This window comes from Ranitomeya imitator, chromosome 8, assembly GCF_032444005.1.
Source record: "Ranitomeya imitator isolate aRanImi1 chromosome 8, aRanImi1.pri, whole genome shotgun sequence".
Taxonomy (NCBI): domain Eukaryota; kingdom Metazoa; phylum Chordata; class Amphibia; order Anura; family Dendrobatidae; genus Ranitomeya; species Ranitomeya imitator.
Genome location: NC_091289.1, coordinates 203,851,140 through 203,864,992, shown reverse-complemented (window position 1 = coordinate 203,864,992; position 13,853 = coordinate 203,851,140). Strand labels below are relative to the sequence as shown.

The 13,853-nt window shown below is 57.4% G+C and overlaps 1 protein-coding gene across 2 annotated transcripts in view; it reads left to right on the top strand.

The window, feature by feature from the left end:
* The first annotated feature begins 19 nt into the window (after nt 1-19).
* The window catches only part of LRRC41 (leucine rich repeat containing 41), a 62,496-nt gene continuing 48,662 nt past the window's right edge, over nt 20-13,853 (top strand). Inside the window, exon 1 of one of the 2 annotated variants that reach the window (XM_069735879.1) lies at nt 20-257. In XM_069735879.1, coding sequence (XP_069591980.1) covers nt 155-257 — 103 coding nt within the window. In that variant the 5' untranslated portion in view covers nt 20-154. The remainder of the gene's footprint in view (nt 258-13,853) is intronic. The other variant, XR_011314863.1, reaches the window with a different exon arrangement.

Genomic DNA, 13,853 nt, shown 5'->3' with positions numbered 1-13,853 from the left:
CATGGCGGACACGTCACGTGATCCAAACAGCCCATCCCCGCGAATATGGCGGCGCTGTGACTGGCAGTCTGGGCGGCTTTCCCTTTCTTGACTTGTCCGAGGCTCCAGGTTTCGGTTCCCCGTGAGATAAGCCGCTGAGCGGGGAGCTCAGGCCATGGAGACATCGCCGGAAGATGCTGGAGGGAGCCCGACCCTGTTCCTGCTGTGCGCCCGGGCCGTCACCGCCAACATGGAGCTTCTGGAGGAAGACGTGTGGGGTGAGGGGGGATCCTGTGACGGAGGGGGGAGGGGATCCTGTGACTGAGGGGGGAGGGGATCCTGTGACTGAGGGGGGAGGGGATCCTGTGACTGAGGGGGGAGGGGATCCTGTGACTGAGGGGGGAGGGGATCCTGTGACTGAGGGGGGAGGGGATCCTGTGACTGAGGGGGGAGGGGATCCTGTGACAGAGGGGGGAGGGGACCCTGTGACTGAGGGGATCCTGTGACGGAGGGGATCCTGTGACGGAGGGGATCCTGTGACGGAGGGGATCCTGTGACGGAGGGGATCCTGTGACAGGGGATCCTGTGACTGAGGGGGGAGGGGATCCTGTGACGGAGGGGATCCTGTGACTGAGGGGGGAGGGGATCCTGTGACGGAGGGGGGAGGGGATCCTGTGACTGAGGGGGGAGGGGATCCTGTGACTGAGGGGGGAGGGGATCCTGTGACGGAGGGGATCCTGTGACGGAGGGGATCCTGTGACGGAGGGGATCCTGTGACGGAGGGGATCCTGTGACGGAGGGGATCCTGTGACTGAGGGGATCCTGTGACTGAGGGGATCCTGTGACTGAGGGGGGAGGGGATCCTGTGACTGAGGGGGGAGGGGATCCTGTGACTGAGGGGGGAGGGGATCCTGTGACTGAGGGGGGAGGGGATCCTGTGACTGAGGGGGGAGGGGATCCTGTGACGGAGGGGGGAGGGGACCCTGTGACGGAGGGGACCCTGTGACGGAGGGGTTCCTGTGACTGAGGGGGGAGGGGATCCTGTGACGGAGGGGATCCTGTGACGGAGGGGGGAGGGGATCCTGTGACGGAGGGGACCCTGTGACGGAGGGGATCCTGTGACTGAGGGGGGAGGGGATCCTGTGACTGAGGGGGGAGGGGATCCTGTGACTGAGGGGGGAGGGGATCCTGTGACGGAGGGGACCCTGTGACGGAGGGGGGAGGAGATCCTGTGACGGAGGGGGGAGGGGATCCTGTGACGGAGGGGGGAGGGGATCCTTTGACGGAGGGGGGAGGGGATCCTGTGACGGAGGGGGGAGGGGATCCTGTGACGGAGGGGGGAGGGGATCCTGTGACGGAGGGGGGATGGGATCCTGTGACGGAGGGGGGAGGGGATCCTGTGACGGAGGGGGGAGGGGACCCTGTGACTGAGGGGGGAGGGGACCCTGTGACTGAGGGGGGAGGGGACCCTGTGACTGAGGGGGGAGGGGACCCTGTGACTGAGGGGGGAGGGGACCCTGTGACTGAGGGGGGAGGGGACCCTGTGACTGAGGGGGGAGGGGACCCTGTGACTGAGGGGGGAGGGGATCCTGTGACTGAGGGGGGAGGGGATCCTGTGACTGAGAGGGGAGGGGATCCTGTGACTGAGGGGGGAGGGGATCCTGTGACGGAGGGGATCCTGTGACTGAGGGGGGAGGGGATCCTGTGACTGAGGGGGGAGGGGATCCTGTGACTGAGGGGGGAGGGGATCCTGTGACGGAGGGGGGAGGGGATCCTGTGACTGAGGGGATCCTGTGACGGAGGGGGGAGGGGATCCTGTGACTGAGAGGGAGGGGATCCTGTGACGGAGGGGATCCTGTGACTGAGGGGGGAGGGGATCCTGTGACTGAGGGGGGAGGGGATAGGGGATCCTGTGACGGAGGGGATAGGGGATCCTGTGACGGAGGGGGGAGGGGACCCTGTGACGGAGGGGACCCTGTGACGGAGGGGATCCTGTGACTGAGGGGGGAGGGGATCCTGTGACTGAGGGGGGAGGGGATCCTGTGACTGAGGGGGGAGGGGACCCTGTGACGGAGGGGATCCTCTGACGGAGGGGGAGGGGATCCTCTGACTGAGGGGGGAGGGGATCCTCTGAGGGGGGAGGGGATCCTCTGAGGGGGGAGGGGATCCTGTGACGGAGGAGGGAGGGGATCCTGTGACTGAGGGGGGAGGGGATCCTGTGACGGAGGGGATAGGGGATCCTGTGACTGATGGGGAGGGGATCTTGTGACTGGGGGAAGGGGATCCTGTGACGGAGGGGAATCTGTGACTGAGGGGGGAGGGGATCCTCTGACTGAGGGGGGAGGGGATCCTCTGACTGAGGGGGAGGGGATCCTCTGACTGAGGGGGGAGGGGATCCTGTGACGGAGGGGGAGGGGGTCCTGTGACTGAGGGGGGAGGGGATCTTGTGACTGGGGCAGGAGATCTTGTGACTGGGGGCAGGAGATCTTGTGACTGGGGGCAGTGGATCCTGTGACTGGGGGCAGGGGATCCTGTGACTGAGGGGGGAGGGGATCCTGTGACTGAGGGGGGAGGGGATCCTGTGACTGGGAGGAGGGGATCCTGTGACTGAAGGGGGAGGGGATCCTGTGACTGATGGGGAAGGGGATCCTGTGACTGATGGGGAAAGGGATCCTGTGACTGATGGGGGAGGGGATCCTGTGACTGATGGGGGAGGGGATCCTGTGACTGATGGGGGGAGGGGATCCTGTGACTGATGGGGAGGGGATCTTGTGACTGGGGGAAGGGGATCCTGTGACGGAGGGGATCCTGTGACTGAGGGGGGAGGGGATCCTGTGACTGAGGGGGGAGGGGATCCTCTGACTGAGGGGGGAGGGGATCGCAGTGGTTAGCACTACAGCCTTGCAGCGCTGGGGTCCTGGGTTCTAACCCACCCAGGACAACATCTGCAAAGAGTTTGTATGTTCTCTCCGTGTTTGCGTGGGTTTCCTCCGGGCACTCCGGTTTCCTCCCACATTCCAAAGACATACTGATAGGAATTCTAGATTGTGAGCCCAATCGGGGACAGTGATGATAATGTGTGCAAACTGTAAAGCGCTGCGGAATATGTTAGCGCTATATAAAAATAAAGATTATTATTTAAAGATTATTATCCTCTGACTGAGGGGGGAGGGGATCCTCTGACTGAGGGGGGAGGGGATCCTCTGACGGAGGGGGAGGGGATCCTGTGACTGAGGGGGGAGGGGATCTTGTGACTGGGGGCAGGAGATCTTGTGACTGGGGGCAGGAGATCTTGTGACTGGGGGCAGGAGATCTTGTGACTGGGGGCAGTGGATCCTGTGACTGGGGGCAGTGGATCCTGTGACTGGGGGCAGGGGATCCTGTGACTGAGGGGGGAGGGGATCCTGTGACTGGGGGGAGGGGATCCTGTGACTCAAGGGGGAGGGGATCCTGTGACTGATGGGGAAGGGGATCCTGTGACTGATGGGGAAGGGGATCCTGTGACTGGGGGAGGGGATCCTGTGACTGATGGGGGAGGGGGATCCTGTGACTGATGGGGAGGGGATCTTGTGACTGGGGGAAGGGGATCCTGTGACGGAGGGGATCCTCTGACTGAGGGGGGAGGGGATCCTCTGACTGAGGGGGGAGGGGATCCTCTGACTGAGGGGGAGGGGATCCTCTGACTGAGGGGGGAGGGGATCCTCTGACGGAGGGGGGAGGGGATCCTGTGATGGAGGGGGAGGGGATCCTGTGACTGAGGGGGGAGGGGATCTTGTGACTGGGGGCAGGAGATCTTGTGACTGGGGGCAGGAGATCTTGTGACTGGGGGCAGGAGATCTTGTGACTGGGGGCAGGAGATCTCGTGACTGGGGGCAGAAAATCTTGTGACTGGGGGCAGTGGATCCTGTGACTGGGGGCAGGGGATCCTGTGACTGAGGGGGGAGGGGATCCTGTGACTGATGGGGGAGGGGATCCTGTGACTGATGGGGGAGGGGATCCTGTGACTGATGGGGGAGGGGATCCTGTTACTGAAGGGGGAGGGGATCCTGTGACTGATGGGGAAGGGGATCCTGTGACTGATGGGGAAGGGGATCCTGTGACTGATGGGGGAGGGGATCCTGTGACTGATGGGGGAGGGGATCCTGTGACTGATGGGGGGAGGGGATCCTGTGACTGATGGGGGGAGGGGATCCTGTAACTGATGGGGGAGGGGGATCCTGTGACTGATGGGGAGGGGATCTTGTGACTGGGGGAAGGGGATCCTGTGACGGAGGGGATCCTGTGACGGAGGGGATCCTGTGACGGAGGGGATCCTGTGACGGAGGGGGAGGGGATCCTCTGACTGAGGGGGGAGGGGATCCTCTGACTGAGGGGGGAGGGGATCCTCTGACGGAGGGGGGAGGGGATCCTGTGACGGAGGGGGGAGGGGATCCTGTTACTGAAGGGGGAGGGGATCCTGTTACTGAAGGGGGAGGGGATCCTGTGACTGAAGGGGGAGGGGATCCTGTGACTGATGGGGGAGGGGATCCTGTGACTGATGGGGGAGGGGATCCTGTGACTGATGGGGGAGGGGATCCTGTGACTGATGGGGGAGGGGATCCTGTGACTGATGGGGGAGGGGATCCTGTGACTGGGGGAGGGGGATCCTGTGACTGATGGGGGAGGGGGATCCTGTGACTGAGGGGATAGGGGATCCTGTGACTGATGGGGGAGGGGATCCTGTGACTGAGGGGGGAGGGGATCTTGTGACTGAGGGGGGAGGGGATCTTGTGACTGATGGGGAGGGGATCCTGTGACTGATGGGGGAGGGGATCCTGTGACTGATGGGGGAGGGGATCCTATTACTGATGGGGGAGGGGATCCTGTGACTGATGGGGGGAGGGCATCCTGTGACTGATGGGGGAGGGGATCCTGTGACTGGGGGCAGGGGATCCTGTGACTGAGGGGGGAGGGGATCCTGTGACTGAGGGGGGAGGGGATCCTGTGACTGATGGGGAGTGGATCCTGTGACTGATGGGGGAGGGGATCCTATTACTGATGGGGGAGGGGATCCTGTGACTGATAAGGGAGGGGATCCTGTGACTGATGGGGGAGGGGATCCTGTGACTGATGGGGGGAAGGCATCCTGTGACTGATGGGGGAGGGGATCCTGTGACTGGGGGCAGGGGATCCTGTGACTGATGGGGGGAGGGGATCCTGTGACTGAGGGGATAGGGGATCCTGTGACTGAGGGGGAGGGGATCCTGTGACTGAGGATGGGGGATGGGGATCCTGTGTGTCACAGGGAGGATATCTTTCTCATCCCCACCACTCACACCAATTTGTCATGAACCGGGGTTGTTTGGTTGCCCCTGGTTCTTTCTGGAGGGGATTTATCTATATCCCAGTTCTGGTTTGGAACTTGCAGCTCTCTGGCTCCCCCTTACACTCAGGTCAGTCAGGGTACTGCACCTAGGATAATTAGAGTTGCCAGCAAGGCTGCCTGCTATGTACTGGCTATGGGGCACACTGCAGCGAGGGCGATATACAGTAACTACTCCCACTTGGGGGAACAATATCAACGCCGCCATCGCTACAAAGCCTCCCAAACGCACAGGACAAATCCGCTGCCACCAGCTCCGATTTTCCAAGGATTAACGGGTCCGGAGCCGACCCAAATCTGTAGCGTAATTCACTTCAGAGGACGCAACAGTTTGTTTAGAACAAGGAGAGACAAGCTAGTAATTTTATATTTTACTCCACAAAAAAAAAAAAAGGTAGGCAGTGTTTACAGAAGTATAAAAAGAAATTATAAAGGAGACAAAATCGTATGTGCATTACAATGACAAATAAAAGGGGATTAAAATTGAAAAGAACACTTACAGGTCGTTATGTCATTGTATCATCTTGACTAGCCGTGTGTTGGGGGAAGGGTGGGCATATATCCAGATGCATGGCGCCCCTCTATAGGAGCTGGACCCCAGACAAGACACTGCAAGAATGCTGTCTCACTAAGTTATTCCCAGGCACTCCCCCTGTGGTGACCTCACTTAGAGGCTGACACCTCCCCTTAGAATATGAAAACTATTTTTACGCATATCTCGCGGTATGAATCTCGTATACGAAATACACCAGGTTCCCGAGGTGCACCATGTCGGGGCGATTCTTTTAGGTGTAAGCACAGCGTACTTACATGAACCGCTTAACCCCTTCCCGACCTCCCCCGTACTATTACTGCAGAGGTCGGGTCCCCTGCTTTGATGTGGGCTCCGGCGCTGAGCCCACCTCAAAGCCGGGACATGTCAGCTGTTTTGTACAGCTGACATGTGCCCGCAATAGCGATTCACCCGCCGCTATTAACCTGTTAAATGCTGCTGTCAAATGCTGACTGAGGCATTTAACCGGTGCTTCCGGCTGTGCGGCCAGAAATGCGCTCATCACCGACCCCCATCACATGATCGGGGGTCAACGATGAATCAGGAGAGTACCCATAGACGTCCTTGAGACCTCTATGGTTACTGATGCCGGCCTGCTGTGAGCGCCCCCCTGTGGTCGGCGTTTATAGCAACCCTGCAATTCAGCTACATAGGAGCGATCTGATGATCGTGTTGTGCCTGCTTCTAGTTTCCTATGGAGGCTATTGAAGCATGGCACAAGTAAAAAAAAAAAATATGAAAAAAATAAAAGTTTAAACCACCCCCCATTCAAAATAAAACAATAAAAAATAATCAAACCTACACATATTTGGTATCGCCGCGTTCAGAATCGCCCGATCTATCAATGAAATAAAGGATTAACCTGATCGCTAAACAGCGTAACGAGAAAAAAAATTAGTAACGCCAGAATTACTTTTTTTGGTCGCCGCGACACTGTATTAAAATACAATAACGGGCGATCAAAAGGACGTATCTGCACAAAAGTGATATCATTAAAAATGTTAACTCGGCACGCAAAAAATAAGCCCCCACCCGACCCCAGATAACGAAAAATGGAGACGTTACGGGTATCGAAAAATGGCGCAATTTTTTTTTTTTTTTTCAGCAAAGTTTGGATTTTTTTTTTACCACTTAGACAAAAAATAACATAGACATGTTAGGTGTCTATGAACTCGTAATGACCTGGAGAATCATAATGGCAGGTCGGTTTTAGCATTTAGTGAACCGAGCAAAAAAGCCAATCAAAAAACAAGTGTGGGATTGCACTTTTTTTTGCAATTGTACCGCACTTAGAATTTTTTTCCCGTTTTCTTGTACACGACATGCTAAAACCAATTATGTTGTTCAAAAGTACAACTTATTCCGCAAAAAATAAGCCCTCACATGGCCATATTGATGGAAAAATAAAAAAGTTATGGCTCTGGGAAGGAGGGGAGCGAAAAACGAGAACGCAAAAATGGAAAAGGGCCGCGGCGGGAAGGGGTTAAGGAGAAATCCACGCTTTGCACTCATCGCGTTTAGCTGTTAGTGGTTTCAGTGAGTGATAGATCTATCGATGGACATCCGGAATATGTAATTCTTATATCTCTAGCCCCGATCGGTGCCAATATATATATCACTTCAATAGAACAAAGAATCTCAAGGTTGCTTCACCAGTTTCAACTAGTACCATGTGGGAGGGGGAATGAGTAGTTTTGGCAAGACTGGTCTGCCTGCAGCAGAGAACCATAAAAATTCTTGTGGTAGGAGGGAGGAAAGAGTGGCTTAGAATTCACACACACAGGCAGAGTAGGAAGAGGGGGGTCGGATAGGCCCACAGCGTGTGTCCGAAAAGCCATTAATTAAACTGTTAGGTAAATACTCAAAACATGGCATATTCACATTATCGTGACACTGTGACTGAGGGGGGGAGGAGGTGGGGATCCTGTGATTGAGGGGACGAGGATCCTGTGACTGAGGGTGGAGGTGGCCGATATTGTGTAACTCAGGGTGGAGGGGGCGGAGATCCTGTGACTGAGGGGGGATGTGGCAGAGATCCTGTGACTGAGGGGAGAAGGGGCGGGAATCCTGTAACTGAGGGGGGGAGGGCGGGGATCCTGTGACTGAGGGGAGAAGGGGCGGGAATACTGTGACTGAAGGGGCGGGGATCCTGTGACTGAGCGGGAGAAGGGGCGGGGATCCTGTGACTGAGCAGGATAGGGCCGGAGATCCTTTGACTGAGGGGGCCTATGACTGGGTGTGTGATCCTGTGACTCAGGGTGTGTGCACCTGTGATACGTGGTTTCTGTGATCCTGTGACTGGGTACGCGATTGTTCTGACCCTATGGCTCTGGTGTGTGTGATCGCTCGGATCCTGTGACTCGGGGTGTGTGATCGCTCGGATCCTGTGACTCGGGGTGTTTGATCGCTGTGTTCCTGTGACTCGGCATGTGTGATCGCTGTGTTCCTGTGACTCTGGGTGTGTGATCGCTCGGATCCTGTGACTCTGGGTGTGTGATCGCTCGGATCCTGTGACTCTGGGTGTGTGATCGCTGTGATCCTGTGACTCGGGGTGTGTGATCGCTGTGTTCCTGGGACTCTGGGTGTATGATCGCTGTGATCCTGTGACTCGGCGTGTGTGATCGCTCGGATCCTGTGACTCGGGGTGTGTGATCGCTCGGATCCGGTGACTCGGGGTGTTTGATCGCTGTGATCCTGTTACTCGGGGTGTGTGATCGCTCGGATCCTGTGACTCGGGGTGTGTGATCGCTCGGATCCTGTGACTCGGGGTGTGTGATCGCTCGGATCCGGTGACTCTGGGTGTATGATCGCTGTGATCCTGTTACTCGGGGTGTGTGATCGCTCGGATCCTGTGACTCTGGGTGTGTGATCGCTGTGTTCCTGTGACTCTGGGTGTATGATCGCTGTGATCCTGTGACTCTGGGTGTGTGATCGCTCGGATCCTGTGACTCTGGGTGTGTGATCGCTGTGTTCCTGTGACTCGGGGTGTGTGATCGCTGTGATCCGGTGACTCGGGGTGTGTGATCGCTCGGATCCTGTGACTCGGGGTGTGTAATCGCTCGGATCCGGTGACTCGGGGTGTTTGATCGCTGTGATCCTGTGACTCGGGGTGTGTGATCGCTGTGATCCTGTGACTCGGGGTGTGTGATCGCTCGGATCCTGTGACTCTGGGTGTGTGATCGCTGTGTTCCTGTGACTCTGGGTGTGTGATCGCTCGGATCCTGTGACTCGGGGTGTGTGATCGCTCGGATCCGGTGACTCGGGGTGTTTGATCGCTGTGATCCTGTGACTCTGGGTGTGTGATCGCTGTGATCCTGTGACTCGGGGGGTGTGATCGCTGTGATCCTGTGACTCGGCCTGTGTGATAGCTGTGATCCTGTGACTCGGGGTGTGTGATCGCTGTGATCCTGTGACTCTGGGTGTTTGATCGCTGTGATCCGGTGACTCGGGGTGTGTGATAGCTGTGATCCGGTGACTCGGGGTGTTTGATCGCTGTGTTCCTGTGACTCTGGGTGTATGATCGCTCGGATCCTGTGACTCTGGGTGTTTGATCGCTGTGATCCGGTGACTCGGGGTGTTTGATCGCTGTGATCCGGTGACTCGGGGTGTGTGATCGCTGTGATCCTGTGACTCTGGGTGTTTGATCGCTGTGTTCCTGTGACTCGGCATGTGTGATCGCTGTGATCCTGTGACTCTGGGTGTGTGATCGCTGTGTTCCTGTGACTCTGGGTGTGTGATCGCTCGGATCCTGTGACTCTGGGTGTGTGATCGCTCGGATCCTGTGACTCTGGGTGTGTGATCGCTGTGATCCTGTGACTCGGGGTGTGTGATCGCTGTGTTCCTGGGACTCTGGGTGTATGATCGCTGTGATCCTGTGACTCGGCGTGTGTGATCGCTCGGATCCTGTGACTCGGGGTGTGTGATCGCTCGGATCCGGTGACTCGGGGTGTTTGATCGCTGTGATCCTGTTACTCGGGGTGTGTGATCGCTCGGATCCTGTGACTCGGGGTGTGTGATCGCTCGGATCCGGTGACTCTGGGTGTATGATCGCTGTGATCCTGTTACTCGGGGTGTGTGATCGCTCGGATCCTGTGACTCTGGGTGTGTGATCGCTGTGTTCCTGTGACTCTGGGTGTATGATCGCTGTGATCCTGTGACTCTGGGTGTGTGATCGCTCGGATCCTGTGACTCTGGGTGTGTGATCGCTGTGTTCCTGTGACTCTGGGTGTGTGATCGCTCGGATCCTGTGACTCGGGGTGTGTGATCGCTCGGATCCGGTGACTCGGGGTGTTTGATCGCTGTGATCCTGTGACTCGGGGTGTGTGATCGCTGTGATCCTGTGACTCGGGGTGTGTGATCGCTCGGATCCTGTGACTCTGGGTGTGTGATCGCTGTGATCCTGTGACTCTGGGTGTGTGATCGCTCGGATCCTGTGACTCGGGGTGTGTGATCGCTCGGATCCGGTGACTCGGGGTGTTTGATCGCTGTGATCCTGTGACTCTGGGTGTGTGATCGCTGTGATCCTGTGACTCGGGGGGTGTGATCGCTGTGATCCTGTGACTCGGCCTGTGTGATAGCTGTGATCCTGTGACTCGGGGTGTGTGATCGCTGTGATCCTGTGACTCTGGGTGTGTGATAGCTGTGATCCTGTGACTCGGGGGGTGTGATCGCTGTGATCCTGTGACTCGGCCTGTGTGATCGCTGTGATCCTGTGACTCGGGGTGTGTGATCGCTGTGATCCTGTGACTCTGGGTGTTTGATCGCTGTGATCCGGTGACTCGGGGTGTGTGATAGCTGTGATCCGGTGACTCGGGGTGTTTGATCGCTGTGTTCCTGTGACTCTGGGTGTATGATCGCTCGGATCCTGTGACTCTGGGTGTTTGATCGCTGTGATCCGGTGACTCGGGGTGTTTGATCGCTGTGATCCGGTGACTCGGGGTGTGTGATCGCTGTGATCCTGTGACTCGGGGTGTGTGATCGCTGTGATCCTGTGACTCTGGGTGTATGATCGCTGTGATCCTGTGACTCTGGGTGTTTGATCGCTGTGATCCGGTGACTCGGGGTGTTTGATCGCTGTGATCCGGTGACTCGGGGTGTTTGATCGCTGTGATCCGGTGACTCGGGGTGTGTGATCGCTGTGATCCTGTGACTCTGGGTGTATGATCGCTGTGTTCCTGTGACTCTGGGTGTGTGATAGCTCGGATCCTGTGACTCGGGGTGTGTGATCGCTCGGATCCTGTGACTCTGGGTGTGTGATCGCTCGGATCCTGTGACTCGGGGTGTGTGATCGCTGTGTTCCTGTGACTCTGGGTGTATGATCGCTCGGATCCTGTGACTCTGGGTGTGTGATCGCTCGGATCCTGTGACTCGGGGTGTGTGATCGCTCGGATCCTGTGACTCTGGGTGTGTGATCGCTCGGATCCTGTGACTCGGGGTGTGTGAACGCTGTGTTCCTGTGACTCTGGGTGTATGATCGCTGTGATCCTGTGACTTGGGGTGTGTGATCGCTGTGATCCTGTGACTCGGGGTGTGTGATCGCTGTGATCCTGTGACTCGGGGTGTGTGATCGCTCGGATCCTGTGACTCGGGGTGTGTGATCGCTCGGATCCGGTGACTCGGGGTGTTTGATCGCTGTGATCCTGTGACTCGGGGTGTGTGATCGCTGTGATCCTGTGACTCGGCCTGTGTGATCGCTGTGATCCTGTGACTCGGGGTGTTTGATCGCTGTGATCCGGTGACTCGGGGTGTGTGATAGCTGTGATCCTGTGACTCGGGGTGTGTGATCGCTGTGATCCTGTTACTCGGGGTGTGTGATCGCTGTGATCCTGTGACTCGGGGTGTGTGATAGCTGTGATCCTGTGACTCGGGGTGTTTGATCGCTGTGATCCTGTGACTCGGGGTGTGTGATCGCTGTGTTCCTGTGACTCGGGGTGTTTGATCGCTGTGATCCGGTGACTCGGGGTGTGTGATAGCTGTGATCCTGTGACTCGGGGTGTGTGATCGCTGTGATCCTGTTACTCGGGGTGTGTGATCGCTGTGATCCTGTGACTCGGGGTGTTTGATCGCTGTGATCCTGTGACTCGGGGTGTGTAATCGCTGTGATCCTGTTACTCGGGGTGTGTGATCGCTGTGTTCCTGTGACTCGGGGTGTTTGATAGCTGTGATCCTGTGACTCGGGGTGTGTGATCGCTGTGATCCTGTTACTCGGGGTGTGTGATCGCTGTGTTCCTGTGACTCGGGGTGTTTGATCGCTGTGATCCTGTGACTCGGGGTGTATGATCGCTCGGATCCTGTGACTCGGGGTGTGTGATCGCTGTGATCCTGTTACTCGGGGGGTGTGATCGCTGTGATCCTGTTACTCGGGGTGTGTGATCGCTGTGTTCCTGTGACTTGGGGTGTGTGATCGCTCGGATCCTGTGACTCTGGGTGTGTGATAGCTGTGATCCTGTGACTCGGGGTGTGTGATCGCTGTGATCCTGTTACTCGGGGTGTGTGATCGCTGTGTTCCTGTGACTCGGGGTGTGTGATCGCTCGGATCCTGTGACTCTGGGTGTGTGATCGCTGTGATCCTGTGACTCGGGGTGTGTGATCGCTGTGTTCCTGGGACTCGAGGTGTGTGATCGCTGTGTTCCTGTGACTCTGGGTGTATGATCGCTGTGATCCTGTGACTCGGCGTGTGTGATCGCTCGGATCCTGTGACTCGGGGTGTGTGATCGCTCGGATCCGGTGACTCGGGGTGTTTGATCGCTGTGATCCTGTTACTCGGGGTGTGTGATCGCTCGGATCCTGTGACTCGGGGTGTGTGATCGCTCGGATCCTGTGACTCTGGGTGTGTGATCGCTGTGTTCCTGTGACTCTGGGTGTATGATCGCTGTGATCCTGTGACTCTGGGTGTGTGATCGCTCGGATCCTGTGACTCTGGGTGTGTGATCGCTGTGTTCCTGTGACTCTGGGTGTGTGATCGCTCGGATCCTGTGACTCGGGGTGTGTGATCGCTCGGATCCGGTGACTCGGGGTGTTTGATCGCTGTGATCCTGTGACTCGGGGTGTGTGATCGCTGTGATCCTGTGACTCGGGGTGTGTGATCGCTCGGATCCTGTGACTCTGGGTGTGTGATCGCTGTGTTCCTGTGACTCTGGGTGTGTGATCGCTCGGATCCTGTGACTCGGGGTGTGTGATCGCTCGGATCCGGTGACTCGGGGTGTTTGATCGCTGTGATCCTGTGACTCTGGGTGTGTGATCGCTGTGATCCTGTGACTCGGGGGGTGTGATCGCTGTGATCCTGTGACTCGGCCTGTGTGATAGCTGTGATCCTGTGACTCGGGGTGTGTGATCGCTGTGATCCTGTGACTCTGGGTGTTTGATCGCTGTGATCCGGTGACTCGGGGTGTGTGATAGCTGTGATCCGGTGACTCGGGGTGTTTGATCGCTGTGTTCCTGTGACTCTGGGTGTATGATCGCTCGGATCCTGTGACTCTGGGTGTTTGATCGCTGTGATCCGGTGACTCGGGGTGTTTGATCGCTGTGATCCGGTGACTCGGGGTGTGTGATCGCTGTGATCCTGTGACTCTGGGTGTTTGATCGCTGTGTTCCTGTGACTCGGCATGTGTGATCGCTGTGATCCTGTGACTCGGCCTGTGTGATAGCTGTGATCCTGTGACTCGGGGTGTGTGATCGCTGTGATCCTGTGACTCTGGGTGTTTGATCGCTGTGATCCGGTGACTCGGGGTGTGTGATAGCTGTGATCCGGTGACTCGGGGTGTTTGATCGCTGTGTTCCTGTGACTCTGGGTGTATGATCGCTCGGATCCTGTGACTCTGGGTGTTTGATCGCTGTGATCCGGTGACTCGGGGTGTTTGATCGCTGTGATCCGGTGACTCGGGGTGTGTGATCGCTGTGATCCTGTGACTCTGGGTGTTTGATCGCTGTGTTCCTGTGACTCGGCATGTGTGATCGCTG